General features: G+C 39.7%; 1 protein-coding gene across 1 annotated transcript; it reads left to right on the forward strand.

Moving 5' to 3' along the window:
- Window positions 1-4,322: 4,322 nt before the first annotated feature.
- Window positions 4,323-5,265, forward strand: LOC100757824 (tubulin alpha-1C chain-like). The gene has a single exon (XM_035453211.1). It carries the CDS (start codon window positions 4,362-4,364, stop codon window positions 5,226-5,228), a length of 867 nt encoding a protein of 288 aa, XP_035309102.1. The 5' UTR covers window positions 4,323-4,361; the 3' UTR covers window positions 5,229-5,265.
- Window positions 5,266-17,540: the final 12,275 nt, after the last annotated feature.

A 17,540-nucleotide genomic window follows, 5' to 3' on the forward strand; every position in this document is an offset into this window, starting at 1 on the left:
AAGGTATACATCTTGTTTAGCCTTTCAGTAGGTACTCTTCGTTTTGATACTTTGTGTTTTGTAGTTGTTTCTATTTCATTAATTTCTAATCTTATCTTAGAGATTTGTTTCTTTATATTGATTTAGTGTTTCATTTCTTGCTTATCAAATGCCCTAAAGTATGAAGTGATTGATTTGATATGTCTAAATAGACATTTATATCAATAATCATCCCCCTTGTGACCACTTTTATAGAAGTCCATGGGTTTTTAGTATGCTATGTATTCATTATCCAGAATATTTTTCTCTTCCTTGATTTATTCAGTATCTTTTATCTTTTTTCCCTTTTTTATTTAAATTAGAAACAAACTTGTTTTGTATGTCAATCCCAGTTCCCTCTCCCTCCCCTCCTTCTTTGCCCCCTACCAGCTGTATATCCCATCCCCATTCTGCTCACCAGGGAGGGGGTAGTCTTCCATGGGTATCTTCAAAGTCTGTCATTATTCCATTGTATAACTTAAGATTCTTTGTCAAAAATCAGGTGTTCGTAGTTGTGTGGGTTAATATCAGGGTATTCAATTCAATTCCATTGGTCTACCTGTCTATTTTTGTATCAATACCAAGCTGTTTTCAGGACTATAGCTCTATAATAGAGCTTGAAGTCAGGGATGGTGATGCCTCCAGTAGTTCCTTTATTGTACTCTTGGCTATTCTGGGTCATGTGTTTTTCCATATAAAGTTGGATATTATTCTTTCAAGGTCTGTGAAGAATTGTGCTGGGATTTTGATGGGGATTCCATTGAATCTGTAGATTGCTTTTGGCAAGATTGTCATTTTTGATATGTTGACCTTACCTATACAAGAGCATAGAAGATCTTTCCATTTTCTGGTATCTTCTTTAATTTCTTTCTTTAAAGACTCAAAGATCTTGCTATATAGGTCTTTCACTTGTTTGGTTAATGTTACCCCAAGATATTTTATGTGGTTTGTGGCAACTGTAAAGGGTGATGTTTCTCTGATTTCTTTTCAGCCCAGTTATCGTCTATATATATTAGGGCTACTGGGTTTTTTGTTTTGTTTTGTTTTGTTTTGTTTTGTTTTGTTTTTTGAGTTAACCTTCTATCCTGCCACTTTGCTGAAGGTGTTTATTATCTGTAAGAATTCCCTGGTAGAATTTTTTTGGGCCACTTATGTAAACTATCATATCATCTGCAAATAGTGAAAATTTGACTTCTTCCTTTTGAATTTCTATCCCCTTGATATCCTTTTGTTGTTTTATTGCTGTAGCAAGCATTTCAAGTATAATATTGAAGAGATATGGAGAGAGTGGACAGCCTTGTTTTGTTCCTGATTTTAGAGTAATTGTGTTGAGTTTCTCTCCATTTAGTTTGGTGTTGCTTTTATTATGTTTAGGTATGTTCCTGTTATCCTTGATCACTCCAAGACCTTTATCATGAAGGAGTGTTGGATTTTGTCAAAGGCTTTTTCAGCATCTAGTGAGATGATCATGTGGTTTTTCTTTTGCAGTTTGTTTATATGGTAGATTACATTGATAAATATTTGTATGTTGAACCATTTCTGCATCCCTGGGATGAAGCCTACTTTATCATGATGGATGATTTTTCTGATGTGTTCTTAGATTCGATTAGCCAGTATGTTATTGAGTATTTTTGCATTAAGGTTCATGAGGGATATTGGTTTATAGTTCTCTTTCTTAGTTGTGTCTTTGTGTGGTTTGGGTACCAAGATAATTGTAGCCTCATAAAAAGAGTTTGGCAATGATCCTTCTGCATCTATTCTATAGTACACTTTGAGGTGTGTTGTTATTAGCTTTCAATCTTTATAGATGGAAAAAACAAGATTTTCTATGACAAAACCAGATCTGAACAATAAATATCCACTAATCCAGCCCTACAGAAAGTATTGGAAGGAAAACTCCAACCCAAGGAAGTTAACTACACTAACAAATACATAGGCAATAGATAATCCCACTTTACCAAAAGACAAAAGATATAGCAGGGCAAATCCACATGCAATACCACCAGCAACATCAAATCCAAAACAATCAAGAATTAACACTCAATGGTCCTTAATTTCCCTCAATATTAATGGTCTTAACTCACCTATAAAAAGCACAGGCTAACAGAATGGATATGAAGACAGAATTCATCCTTCTGCTGCATACTGGAAACACACAACTTCAAAGACAGAAGTTGCCTCAGAGTAAAGGGTTGGGATAAGATTTTTCCAATCAAATGGACCCAAGAAACAAGCTGGTGTAGGTATCCTAGTATCTAACAAATTGGACTTCAAACTAATCAATCAAAAGAGAGAAGAAGGTCACCTCATATTAATCACAGGAAAAATCCATCAGGATGAAGTCTCAATTCTGAACATCTATGCTGCAAATACAAAGGCACTCACATTGGTAAAAGAAAGATCACTGAAATTCAAATCACACATAAAACCTCACACACTTATAGTGGGAGACTTCAACACCCCACTCTCACCACTAAACTGGACCAACAGACAGAAACTTAACAAAGAGACAAAGGAACTAACAGAAGTTATGAACCAATTGGGTTTAACAGACATCTATAGAACATTCCATCCAAACACAAAAGAATACACCTTCTTCTCAGCACCACATGGACCCTTCTCTAAAATTGATCACATACTCAGCAACATAGCAAACCTCAACAGATACAAAAAAATGGATAAAACCCCTGTATCTTATCAGACTACCATGCTTTAAAGTTAGAATTCAACAACAACACAAATTGCAGAAAGCCTACAAATAAATGGAAATTGAACTATACACAATTGCATCATTCCTGGGTCAAGGAAGAAATAAAAAATGAAATTAAGGACTTCCTAGAATTCAATGAAAATAAAGACACAACATACCCAAACTTATGGGACACTTTGAAAGCAGTACTAAGAGGAAAGTCCGTAGAACTAAGTGACCACATTAAGAAACTGAAGAATAGTCACACTAGAGAATTAACAGCACAAATGAAAGCTCTAGAACAAAAAGAAGGAGTAGATGCCAGGAAATAATCAAATTGAGGGCTGAAATCAATAAAGTAGAAACAAAGAAAATAATCCAAAGAATCAATGTAATGAAGGGCTGCTTCTTTGAGAAAATCAACAAGATAGATAAAATTTTATCCAAACTATCCAAAAGGCAGTGTGAGAATTTGCAAATTAACAAATCAGAAATGAAAAGGGAGACATAACAATGGATTCTGAGGAAATCCAGAGAATCATCAGGTCATACTTTGAAAACCTGTACTCCACAAAACTGGAAAATTGAAATGAAATTTTCTGGATAAATGTCACTTAACAAAATTAAATCAAGAACAGATAATCAATTTAAACAGACCTATTACCCCAAATGAAATAGAGGCAGTCATCCAAAGTCTCCCAACCAAAAAAAAGCCCAGGGCCACATGGTTTCAGTGCATAATTCTACCACAAATTCACAGAAGAGCTAATACAATATTCCTCAAATTTATTCAGCATCTTTAATCATGTGTTGCAGGAGTGTGCAATTTATAGTTGTAGTTGCTGTTAATTTGTACTTTTATTTCAGTTTGACCAAAGAGTATACAAGGAATTATTGAATTTTCCTACATTTGCTAAGATTTCCTTTGGGTCCAAATCCTATAATTTATTTGGCTCAAGTTCCATGGGTTGTTGAGATTAATCCATTTCTTTGTATATGGTAGTGTGTGCCTTATGGAATTGGGTGCATATATGTTATGTTTAGAATTATAATATTTTCCTATTAGGTTAATTATTTAATTGGAATGATATAATATTTATTTTCCCTTTGTAATTTTGGTGTGGATTCCCTTAGGATATATATTAGACCATATATAGAATATATATTAAGTAATAGAAAAATGATGTCTGCTTTCTACTTACACTTGCCTGGCATAGGTTCTTGTAACCTTTTCCCCTAATCTACTTTCTTCTTTTAAGATGAGGTGCTGTTTTCTTGGATGCAGCAAATGAATGGATCCTGTTTTTAATACAATCTTCTATTGTACCTTTTGGTTGGGGAATTGGCACCATTGATAAAGAGTATTATTCAATTATGCATTGATTCCCATCATTTTGTTGAATTTCTGTTTTGCTTTTGCTAGTGTTCATCTGCTTAAAGGCTGTCCTAGCATACTTTATGTTTTCCTTCTTAGATGAGTTAGCCTTGCCTATCAGTCTGAACAGTTTCTTTTAGTATCTTCTCTAAGGCTTACCTGTTGGTTATAAATTCCTTTGGTCGATTGCGTTACTTACCTCGACTCTTAGCTGTCGGGAACCGTAACCGTGACCTGCTGTCTGCTTTTGTCACCCTTGCCTTCTAACCCGTAGCTACCATGTGTGAGTGCATCTCCATCCACGTTGGCCAGGCTGGTGTCCAGATCGGCAATGCCTGCTGGGAGCTCTACTGCCTGGAACATGGCATCCAGCCTGACGGCCAGATGCCAAGTGACAAGACCATCGGGGGAGGAGATGACTCCTTCAACACCTTCTTCAGTGAGACAGACACTGGCAAGCATATCCCCAGGGTCGTGTTCGTAGATCTGGAACCCACAGCCATTGATGAAGTTCGCACTGGTACCTACCGCCAGCTCTTCCACCCTGAGCAGCTCATCACAGGCAATGAAGATGCTGCCAATAACTATGCCCGTGGCCACTACACCATTGGCAAGGAGATCATTGATCTTGTCTTGGACAGAATTCGCAAGCTGGCTGACCAGTGCACAGGTCTTCAGGGCTTCTTAGTTTTCCACAGCTTTGGTGGGGGAACTGGCTCTAGGTTCACCTCCCTGCTGATGGAGTGGCTCTCTGTCGATTATGGAAAGAAGTCCAAGCTAGAGTTCTCCATCTACCCAGCCCCCCAGGTTTCTACTGCTGTGGTTGAGCCCTACAATTCCATCCTCACCACCCACACCACCCTGGAGCACTCTGATTGTGCCTTCATGGTAGATAACGAGGCCATCTATGACATCTGTCGTAGAAACCTCGACATTGAGCGCCCCACCTACACTAACCTTAACCGCCTCATTAGCCAGATTGTGTCTTCCATCACTGCTTCTCTCAGATTTGATGGAGCTCTGAATGTTGACCTGACAGAATTCCAGACCAACCTGGTACCCTACCCTCGCATCCATTTCCCTCTGGCCACATATGCCCCTGTCATCTCTGCTGAGAAAGCCTATCCCACACCCTTGCCAGAATGAGCTGTCATTTGTGTTACTGATATTGGCTATTATGACTTGTGTAAGATGAAATCTCAAATGAACTGTCTATCAGATGTTCTTTGTCTCAGAATCTGTTCTGCTGCTCTTCTGCATAGCTCACTGAGCCCTGATGTGAGGGATTTGATGAATGTATCCCATTTATGATGAGTGTTCCAAGGTCTTTCACCATCTGAACATTGTCCATTTGAGGATGTTGAATATTTCTTAATTGTTTCTCACAGCCATTTGTTTTTCCTCTTTTGACAATGCTTTCTTTAGATATGTACCCCATTTTGAGTTGGGTTGTTTTCCTGATTTTTTTTGAGTTCTTTATATATTTTAGGTGTTAGTTCTCTAGTGTATGAATTTAAAAAAATCTTTTCCCATTCTGGAGCATGCACTTTGCATGAATGATGGTGTCCTATGACATATAGAAGCCTTTCAGTTTCCTGAGGTCTCATTTATTAATTGTTGATTTTAGAGCATGTGCTATTGGTGTTATTTCCTGTTCCAATGCATTCAAGACTACTCACCACTTTCTTGTCTATCAGATTAAGTGTATCTGGTTTTATGTGGAGCTGTTTAATCCATTTGAAGTTGGGTTTTGTGCAGAGATTTAAAAGTATGTATCTATTTGCATATCTACACATAGCCATTCAGTTTGACCAGTACCATTTGTTGAAGATGTTGAAGATGCTGTCTTTTTTTCTGTCAATGTGATAAAATACCCTGACTAAAGAAACTTAAGGAACTGGTTCTCAGTTCACAGGTATGGTGAGGAAGTCAAGATTTGAAGCATCTCATCACAAACCCTCCACTGTCCAGAAGAGAGCAGTAAATGTCTGCTGCTGCCTGTTTTGCTCTACTTGAATAGTGCAGGATCACCAATGTGGAATGTGTCACCCATTGTGTAAGGTCTTCCTACTTTTATAACAAAATCAAGATACTCTTCCTCTTGCAGGCCTCTTCTCCTGGGTGAGTATAGATTCTGTCAAGTTGACAGATCTAACCATTACAGAGACCATGAATGGTGCAGAGGAGATCTTGTGGGAGGGAAGAAGTGAGGAGACAGATGTGATTAATATATATATATATATATATATATATATATCATTAAAACAGAATGGCATACTATTTTGGATAGGAAGTAAAGGTACTAAAAAGAGAAGTTGAGCGATAGGCAAGATTACCAGGAAATGGGGATGAATATAAACCAATTATGTGGCATATGTATGAAAATGCTTTCCTAGCTTTGAAAAGGTGATAGTAAAAAAACTCAGTTCATAAAAACAAATGTAATAGCAGATTGTTAATAATCCTGGAGAAGTAGTACACACACAATACACACACACACACACACACACACACACACACACACACACACACACACACACACACACACACACACACACCACATGCACACACACCACATGCACACATACAGAGAGAGAGAGAGAGAGAGAGAGAGAGAGAGAGATTTTAATTATTAAGAAAATCTCAGCCAATCTTTCTATGAAAAATAATACTTCTTTATAATGTATAATGGCAGTGTATGTAGCCAACATTAAAAACAACAGGAAAAGTGCTGATTCAAGTAGCTTAATAAAATTATTTCATGGTTAGTCAGGACTTCTGAAGACTTGTCATTTTTTCAAAAGTTGTACACGTATAGCTTCTTTTCTCTGCCTGGGTTCATTACTTTTCTCAGTACTGGGATAAAACATAACAACAAAAGCAACTTAAGGGTCCAGTTCACCATGGCAGGGAAGTTACAGTGGCAGGAGCCCAAGGCAGCTTGTTACATTGAGTCCATAGTCGGGAATCAGGGAATGACAAATGCTGTGTTCAATATGCCTTCTCATCTTTATTCAGTCCAAGACACTGACCCATGGATTGGCACAGTTATGGTGTATCTTCCTGGGTCAATTAATTTAATGTAGCTAATCCTTGATAGGCTTGCACAGAGACAATCCTAAGTGTTTCCTGTGTGATCCTAGATCCTGTCAAGTTCATAAATCAGAATAAACAATCACACGCCCTAAGAGAATACTTATCCATGTTTCTTTGTAATCCTGATTATAATCTTCCCATAAGGAACTCTTCATAAGCTAATTCACTCCAAGAACAGAAAGCAAAAATTTATATCACTTTCCTATAATCTGCCTTCCTGCTCTTCTCACCAATGTTTAGCAAATGCATTTATGTAAGCACATCCATGGTGAAAAGTGTCATTATGGAGAAAATATGCTCTGTGGCCATGGTCACTCATAGTTGGCTAAAAATTAAAATGAATTCTCTTTGGAGTAAGAACTGTGTTTAGCATCAACAATGTAAATATAACAAATTCACTTAACTTATTCTTTTTGAATTGAGATTATTATAAACATTAAATTTTCAAAGAATTGTCCCCATGTAAGTCAGACTGCGGGTCTCTTGAACTCAAGTTGGAGTTCCTTCTACCTTATTTGTGAATAGGCCATTTTGAAATGACTATGATGTTCAAGATACTGAAGCAAGAAATACACAGAAAATGAGCACAGCCAACCCCAAGGCCTGGGGCTTCCAGCAAAAGCAAAGTGTGGATGCAGGCACTTTCTTTCTTGAAGAAAGAAAGAAAGAAGAGCTCCTTCATTTAAAGTAACTCAAAGTTCTGGTCACTAAAACTGTTTCACTGTGTACTTCAAGATCTTCCAATGTTCAGTGTTTCCTGGTGGAAGGACAAACTGTAAGAAGGACTTTCCAATTATGTGGTAGGGAGAAAGTTAAGTGATAGACTTAAAATGGTATGTATTTCATAAGAAAGCCTCATCTTAGGTGTGATTTTTCCTTTATTCATGGAGGAGAAAAATAAAGATATAAATGTAAAAGAAGAAAATGTCCAAAGTATGAATGATGTAACAGAGAAGTCGTCATCAGCAAGTTTTCTTGAGAAGGTGAACATGACCTTGGTTGGGTTTTAAGATGAATGATGAGACATTGGATTCATGGAGGTTTACTCTTCTAATGACTTCCCAAATGATACTATTTAGAAAATGTGCCTTATTGTGAAAAGGGTCTTATGTTTAAAGGTTTATATGCTTTTACTGAATAATTTTTATATTAGTTCAAATTAGGAACAAGCTGGTTTTACATGTCAATCCCTTCTCCCTCTTCCTCCCCTCAGCCTCACCCCTCCTTCCCCACCCCAACCTACTCCTCACCCCATCTACCCTCCACTCCCCAGGCAGGGTAGGGCCCTCAACGGGGGCTCCACAAAGTCCACCACATCATCCTGGGCTGGACCTAGGCCCCTCACCATGTGTCCAGGGCAAGAGTGCATCCTTTCATGTGGGATGGGTTCTCAAAGTCCGTTCTTACACCAGGGAAAAATACTAATCCACTACCAGGGGCCCCCTAGAGTGCAGAGGACTCCTCATTGACATCCATGTTCAGGGGTCTGGATCAGTCCTGTACTGGCCTCCCAGACAGCATCTGGGGTCGATGTGTGCTCCCTTGTTCAGGCCAGCTGTTTCTGTGGATTCTCCAACATGGTACCAACCCCTTGGATCTTCATTCCTCCCTCTCTGCAACTAAGAATAAGAGCAGGAGAAGAGGAAAGGAGAGGAGGAAATGGAGGAGCAGAAATATTGAGTTGGGGGAAGAATAGAGGAGAGCAGGATGAGATATACCATATTAGAGAGAGCCATTATAGGTCCGAGAAGAGATCTGGCACTAGGGAGACTTCTAGAGATCTACAAGGATGACACAAACTGACAATCCAGGCAGTGGTGGAGAGAATAACCTAAATGCCCTTCCCCTAAAATGAGATTGATGACTACTTTTTAACGACATCCAAGAGCCCTCATCCAGTGGCTGACTAAAGCAGAGGCAGATATCCACAGATACACACTGAACTGAACACTATTACTAAATTCTATTGCAAGCATTGTAACAAGTATCCTGCTGTCCAACCCAATATCAACAATTTTGTCTAACATTTTATTGATAGGCATCCAAAGCCCAATAAGCTGCCATCCATGCCATTTTCTGTGTTCTATTCCCAGAGAACTAACCCTACAATACTATATCTGTAGGCCAACACAGAAGCCATGTTTATGCCAACCAACTGAAGAACAGTTCAGAGAGAGCTTACAGTATAATTAAACCATAGGATTATTTTGAGTACATATTACATATCTACATGGGAGAGATGAAGTACATACCCTTGAGTATATAAAATATTGAAAGTAGACCAGAGTTTAAAGTTATGCACAAGGCTAATTAGTAGAATATATGGCTAGTTTATGATATGGTTAATATATGCAAGGCCCTGACTCTGTTACACCACATTCCAATAAAGAGAGAAAGCAAGAGAAAGGAGAAGGGGGAAATATTTACATATCTATATGGTATCTATAATACAATAATATATGGTAACCTAGAGTACTCCTGCTGATTTATTATTTCTATATATTCTTTAATGTTATATTCATTTATAAATATTTAAATATAGAACACAAGTCAACAGTAACAGAGTAAACGCAAGAAGTTATTAAAATCTGGGGAATCCAGTAGCCTCTCAAATATCCCTTTGCTTTTGTAAGTAATTATGAGTTACTTTCCAAGGTCTTAATAATGAGTTGTAGTACCTTGGATATTTGCAACCAGAGCTGACCTTCCTAGGAGATGTTTTGAGTCTTTATCATCCCCCCTGGATCAATGAAAGTCACTGTACTTAGTCTCTACTGGCCATTTAGCATACTCTGGCTTAAGTGAGATAATGAACACAGTCCCTAAGAAGCTTGTTATGACTTTGGGCAGGGCTGAGTGGACATTTATATCCTTTCCTGCCTATGGGTTGCTGCTGAATATTTATTTTAAGTTTCCCCTGTGGGAGAAGAACACCGGGATAGACAAAGTGCATCCAATGAGGGAGAGAGGCCAGTGAGAAGCTTGGGCAGAATTTGGCATTATTTTAAGGCCAAGAAAGTTGAAAAGTCAGCATAATGTAGGTCTGCTTAGTAAAGATCTGGCTTAGAATTCTAACTGTGCGGTGGGGCTTGGTGTAAATTTCTAATGTAACAGGTACTAGTAATGTTTTCACTTTTGAAACTGTTGTGTATGTGATCAATGAATAATTTTGGATGGAGAAGGAATGAAGCCAAAACTTTAGGAGTCACACTATTGCTGACTAGGTGCATGTCTCCCAGGAGCTGTGTTGTAAGCTGTTTCTGTGGCAGCCTATTGTGTCGAAGGAAATGGGCCCTACCATCTACTCAGTGGCATCTCCCTCTGCCAACTGACCATGACAAAGATAATTCTACTGTATTTCAAATATTGTTTCAGCATCTGATTATTTCACCTATAAAAACACTTAATTCCACCATTAAACCATTAGTACTTGTTGGGAAAAACAATTTTGACTCTGTGAACTTTAGCAACATAACTACATGTCAAATTCTGGAGACCAGTCCCTTGGAATTGTCTTCATTTTCCTGCTAAATCAGCATGAAATGATCTGGGTATGAAAATACATTGCCTTGGTAAACATGGGCAGCATTTACATTTTATATCCCTTGTTACTAATAATTATGCCATCTTTGGTATATTATATTCCAGGTAACATTAATATTTTTGTTTTGAAATCTTCCAAACCTATAAAAATGACAGACATCTGGATGTCTAAACAGTCACCCAAGGTTCGTCTGCAACATAGAGGCATCCGTCTTTGGCATACAGGCCTAAAATAGCTGACAGACTTTTTATGAAGCAGGAATTTTGAATGACTGTTCCACCTTGTTTTGACAATGTTGCATTACTTCAACATCCAATCAATCTTGGTTCTGAAGTAAATCTCATATGGCACATCCAGTTTTAATGATCCGGAATTAGCTGGAGATACAAAGACGGGAATAACAAATTGTCTATATTTTCTGGTACTGGACACTGAACCTAATGCTTTGGGCATGCTACATTCTCTCTCTCTCTCTCTCTCTCTCTCTCTCTCTCTCTCTCTCTCTCTCTCTCTCACACACACACACACACACACACACACAACACACACACACGAGAGAGAGAGATACAGAGATACAGAGAGAGAGAGAGAGAAATACTGAGATGCCTAGAAGAGGGAAACCAGCAAGTTGCTTAGAAGACAAAAATCAACTGAACTTCCTGAAAGAGCTCAGACTAACTGAGCTGCCTAGAAGAGACACTCTCTAACCTGTAGAGATGCGTGTTAATCATGCAGTGAGCTCCAGGCTTACAGTTTTATTGAGCCATCACCCGATAAAGAGTGGGTTTGTGGTGGTACAACCTATTCTTGGGCACATCTGCTCCTGTAATTAACCCCTCACCCATAGTCCTATAAATAATCCTAATGAAAGTCGTTGGCTCACCAAGTTGAACTTTGGTGGTAGCCTTACCTTGGCCTGGTGTTGATTCCCTGTCATGGGTGAGTAGATGATTGTTTATGTCTCACCAGAAATAGTATCACACAACAGCAAGGACCAGATTCCCTAATTTTGACTACATGTCATTTTTGTCTGGTGTGCAAGCTGCTCTCAGCACATTCTCAAGAAAATGAGGAAAAGATTGTTTCCTTAATTTATTTTTCTTTAAGTGCACATTAGAGATAGCCATGTAAGTTCTGCTCATGAAGTAATAAAGCAGCATGTATTGAAACAGAAACAAAGTTATATAGCTTAAACTTAGCATCCATAAATAATGGAGTCTGATATGCTCAGAGATGACGGATGGTACCAAAGCATTTTACTCAACAGGTGAGCAAAATATCTACCCCTAACTATCCACATGCAAGGACACACAGAAAGTTTCAGAACTTAAGTTGCAGTTAAATATACCCACCCCAAATTTAAGTCCTTTCAGCATTCCCCCTGAGCCTTTAAAAGCCATTTATCCACAGCCTGAAAGATGACACACAAGTGCCTACCCTGGCCCACTATAATGAACAAATACGACATGGAGAGATGGGAGAGAAAGAGAAGTGGAATGGTTCGAGAGAAGTGGACCTGGAGATGCAGTGGCAGTGAGGAACAGGCTGATTTGAGGAACCTGTGCTGCCACCTGAAGCCATGTTGGTGTCCTGGGGTCAGGCCTCCAGTGGGGCCACACTGATCTGAGTGGCCTGGGTTGTTATCTCAGGTCATAAGGTTGTCTGGGTCAGGGCTGCCACAGAGGGCCGTGACTGGGTCCATGGTCTTTCGCAGCCAGGCCTGTATTCATTTCCATGTTCATGTTACCACCAAAGACCAAGTGGATGTCCCTGGTCTGGGCTGCTGCCAGAAGCAAAGCTGAAGTCCAAGAACAATGCTTAGCTGTTTGCAGAAGACCCATGCTCATGGCATGGGTGTGGGCATGGGAGAGCTGGTACCACTCCCTCACCTGGGCAGCATAGGAGAGCTGGCCCTAAGGGTGAGAGCTGGTTCCACCCTTCCCCTTGCCACCTACATACACTAGAGAGCTGGTCCTGAGAAGGGGGTAGTTGGCACCCTTTGACAAGTGCAGCAGTCAGGAGAATCCCCAAACCTTGCTTGGACAGTACAGTAGAACTAGCCCAGTGGTGTGGGTGAGGGAGAACTATCCTTGATGACACACGTATAGGAGAGTTGGTCCTGACCCTTGTCAACTGCCACCAGCAGATGAATTGGCCACATTCCTCACCTGGGTAAAGTAGGAGTGGTGGCCTTGGTGGCATGGTTACAAAAGAGCAGGCAGGCTGACAAACTCAGCTACCACCCAGGCCCAGATCCAGGGTTTTGAGCTGGCCCACCCCAACATCTGTGCCATCCAGGAACACTGGGGCATGTGAAGAGGATGGTCCTATAGAACCAAAGCTGCAGGATCACCATGACATAGAGCAACAATAAGATATCCAAGAGGATTCCTGGTGAGGATCCAGTGAAGCAGAAGCCAGAGGCCTGGACCAATCCAAAGACTTACTGCAGTGAACATTTGCAGGTAAAGCTGTTTGGACCAAAGAGTATACTGTGTGACACACCTCAGCAGCTCTCATGGTTGAGATTTTTTTTTTTATTTGTTTGTTTTCTTTTTCAGGGGAGGTTGCAAGCGAAGAGGATAGATATGGAGAAGTGGGAAGATAAGTGAGATTCGAGTGCATTGATTTGAAATTCACATAGAATCAGTAAAAAAGTTTTTTAAAGCCATTTATCAAGAGATAGAGTCAAATGATGTGATTTTTAAGAACTACCTGATGGCCGGATGCTGGTGGCACATGCCTTTAATCCCAGCACTCGGGAGGTAGAGTCAGGCAGATCCCTGTGAGCGTGAGGCCAGCTTGGTCTTCAAAGAGAGTTCCAGGACAGTCTCCAAACCTACAGAGAAACTCTGTTTCAAAAAACCAAAGCCAAAACAAAAAGACCCCAAAACAAACAAAAAGGCAAACAAACAAAAAGAACCATCTGATGACATTCTGTGAAATCTTCTTGTCCTGGGTGCCTGACTCCTGTGGTTTCCTTTTGCCACAGACCAGCTGGAAAGTGCCTCTTTCTTTCAGAGGTACCAGTGGAAATGTACAAAGAACTTTCTTAAATTTTATCATGATAAATAGCAGAATTGTTTTTCAAATGAGGATTCACATTTGAGTTGCGTGGGTAGATAAAATCATTTACAATCAAACCAAGCATTGATAACCTAAACCCCCAGTTTCCTAAATTACTTTCAAATTGTTGGGACTCTGTCAGCTTCTAGTTCCATACAAATTTCACTTCTGGAAAAGGGAATGAGTGATGGGAGATGGAAAGAGAACAAGAAAAGAAAAATGAGAAAGAAATGTGAACAAGATTGTGGCATCATAAATTGCCCATAATGTATCAAAAGCTTGGGCTGTTGTACATTTAAATTCAAATCCAGTTCAACACTAGACAAAAAATTTCTGACATATGTTTTAGAAATATACACCAATCAATAGCATGTTCACTGGCCTTTGGCTTCTCTTTAACAAACTTGTGATGATAATAGGAGAAGCCTCATCTATTTGCTCCAGCAACTCATCTCTACCTTTTCAAGATCCGGTGATTATAGCCATTTGGTGCAATATGATATATGGAAGTGACTGCTGACCACAACTTTTAAACTCTGGTGGCTACAGGCAGCACAGGGATGGCCAGAGCCATGCAGCAATGCAGAACTGAGAGGACAAGTATCAAGTTGTAAAAAAAGACATCATTCAACTCTTTGAAGAGCTCTTTGAAGAGAAACAACACGTGGGGCAACGTCTACTCAGGTCAATCCAGCAACTGGTAGAATGATTTGTGCATTTCTGGGTGACTTGTGAAATAATGATTAGAAGGAATTAGGGACTGTGTAACACTGTGAGTGGAAACTTAGGATCGGGGTTTCACATTTGCTTTTCTCCTCATCTAAATGTAGGAGGTATCAGTTATAAAGCTTGTGTCTAAGGGATCAGCCCTGAGTGGAAGTCACATAAGAAAAACATCCATTTAACACAGATTGACTGTGTTAAAAACATTTATTCAGGGTGTTCATCATATTTATTATACCAGAGAGATATCAAGATTAGAAAATAACTTATATGATGAAATATCAAGACTTAATGCCGGCTCTCACTTGGGGAAAGAACATCCTGGCAGATTGAGCAAAGCACCCTCCAAAGCACAAGGCACCAGGCTGATTAATGACCCAGAGCTTCCTCCTGGGGCTTGAGCAATCCACTCTTGATGAAAGTTTGCTTTGACTTAGCTTCACTCCCACAACCAGGTATTTAAGAAGTTTGCTTTCCACTGCTGGTTCGCTAAGTCCTGGACTCACCAGCTTGAGGTAGGATGTTGCTGGGCTGTTATGGAAAATTAGGAGGGCATGATGGAAGTGCTGAGAGTCCTTCTATGGGTGTCGCTGAATCTATTAGAGGCCACTCTGGAGTCACAGTATAGGATGCAAACCGGAGTCTTTCCATGACTAAGGGGCATGAGTGCTTGCATTTACTCTTTGGCAAGAAGACTATTTAGCTTGACAACAGGGATAAGAGGAAACTGAGAATAAGGACAGAAATGCATTTATTTCAAGGAAAATGGGTCGGAAGGAATTCTAATGATGGCTCAGCAGTAAAGAATACTTGGTGTTTTTCCAGAAGACCCAATTTTAGTTCCCAGCACCCATGTCAGGAGACTCAAACTGCCTGTAACTCCAATTCCTGGGGATCCAGCCTCTATTCCTGGCCTCCACTAGTACCTCCACAAATATCACACACACTGTCATTGACACATAAATAAAAATATTTTTAGAAACTCATTTTTAAAAGAGCTAATGCTTAAACGGGTACAGCTAGTATACATCCCTGGGAGTTTTAAGATGGCCATGCTAAACTGACAAGAGTTAATTAAGAGTCCGCTTAAATAATCTTAGCTGGATGACTGATGTCTCTATATGTAGGTGGCTATGAAGAAGGACTCTGTGTTTGGAGGAGAATGCAGAAGTTGAATGCTGTCTTTTTCTAGCTGTTGTCTTTTTAAAGGTTTGGTTTTCTTCCCTTGTAGGACATACATGTGAACCTTAATATCAAATGTTTTCATTATGAATAGATAACACTCACTGACTAAACCCTAAGGAGGCATTATGTCATCTGGAAGTCTACTTGACTGAGTAATGCAGTATCACAGGGTGATGACTTCACGCTGGAAGCTTAGATTGCAGGCTGCAATGATGGCACTGTGTGTGGAACCATAGCTCTCTGCTTCGCTCCTCGCCCTGCTGTTGCTGCTCCTGTGGAATCGCTCCTTCCCTCACCTCATCTCCCTAGCCGTGGAACTAGTGGGTGGACTGGCTGGTGCGTATGTGACAGGCATTCTTTGATTTCTCTTTGCCACTTTGTATAGTGTCAGCTCTTATGCTGGCATCACTGATCAGTCATTTATATCTGTGTGCTGAAACAGCAGTTCTCAGGGGCACTGATAGTTTAGGTGAATTAGCATCTGAAACAGAAACACACACTCTCACCCAACTAATTCCTGCTCAGTGAAGTGTCATGCGTTACCCATTTGCCACCTTATTACTACCTTTTAGAAGTAAGACAAGTCTCTTCTGACATTTTCATGCTTAACGTTGACAAGTTCTAAATTGAGGGTGAGGAGAGGTGGCTAGATAGTGCAGCTAAAATCACTGGTCACTGCAGTGGGTACAGAAACTGGAGGGAGGAGCAATTTTGGAGATGTCTGATGACAAAAATTGGTTCTTCATCTATGAATATAGTCTTAGTAATGCATTCAGAGGAGGAAAAGTAAGAGTAGAAGAAAATGTCGGTAGACACAGCTCATGTGGCTATAAAACATTTAATATTAGCACTTAGTACCTATGATGTTGCTTTAAAACCACAAAGCTATCAAATGTATCTTCCTTAGATAACTATTTTATTTCTGTTTTTCAGTGGAATAACATGCATGCATACTCCATAGCCAAGCATTTTGAGACAGTCTTCCATCCTTTATCCTGGTTTCTCATCCTTGTACCCTATATCTGAAGGATCCTTAGCAGCTGCTTTTGAACTAACCCAGCCTATCCCTCCGCACATGCCTGCCAGAGCCTGTGTGCAGGCATCTTCTGATGTGACAGTAGTCACAAAGGGATTTTCGGTTTTAAAATTTCACAGTTTAATCCAGGCCTATTTCCACCTATGCTCTTTACAGCTTGCCCTGGTTGAGATCCTGTTGTCTTCTTTTGGTTCCTAAGTCCATTGTTCCAAGCAGCCATCTCTCTATTCTGCTCAACTGTCTCCTGATTTTAAAGTATTTCAGCCTCTAGTCCTAGGTTGAGCCCTTCAGATAAAGTCCCTAGAAGATAGAGCCATAAATGAGTAGCATTTTCACATTTTCTATGATGTAACTATGTAAAGCTTCTAGCATGTGTACACACATGCCATCTCGGTATAGTGAGTATTCTACAACTCTCCATTTCTCTTTGGGTCTTTGTATGTTTCACATCTTTGTCTTTTGTTTTTCTCTTTTTATAAATGTTATCCAAAGCACATATATACATGTATACTAAATGCAATCCTTGATCAACTTTTCCCCACTCAGAAATTAATAATTATATTTAAAGCAATGAGGTGCAATTTAATCCTTTTCCTGAAGACAGTATGAGTTCCAGAGATGGATGCCTATCGTGTCAGCCCTGGTTTACTTGTGTAGCTCCGCATAGCATAGCTACATGAGCAGCTACTTCCCTGATATTTCTTTTGCTAAGAAACTAACAAAATATTTTCTCTAGAAATTTCCATTACATCTACAATTTGCTTTAATGGGCATCATTGGTATACATTGCATTTCTCAAGCTTTATCA

This window comes from Cricetulus griseus (assembly GCF_003668045.3).
Source record: "Cricetulus griseus strain 17A/GY chromosome 1 unlocalized genomic scaffold, alternate assembly CriGri-PICRH-1.0 chr1_1, whole genome shotgun sequence".
NCBI lineage: Eukaryota > Metazoa > Chordata > Mammalia > Rodentia > Cricetidae > Cricetulus > Cricetulus griseus.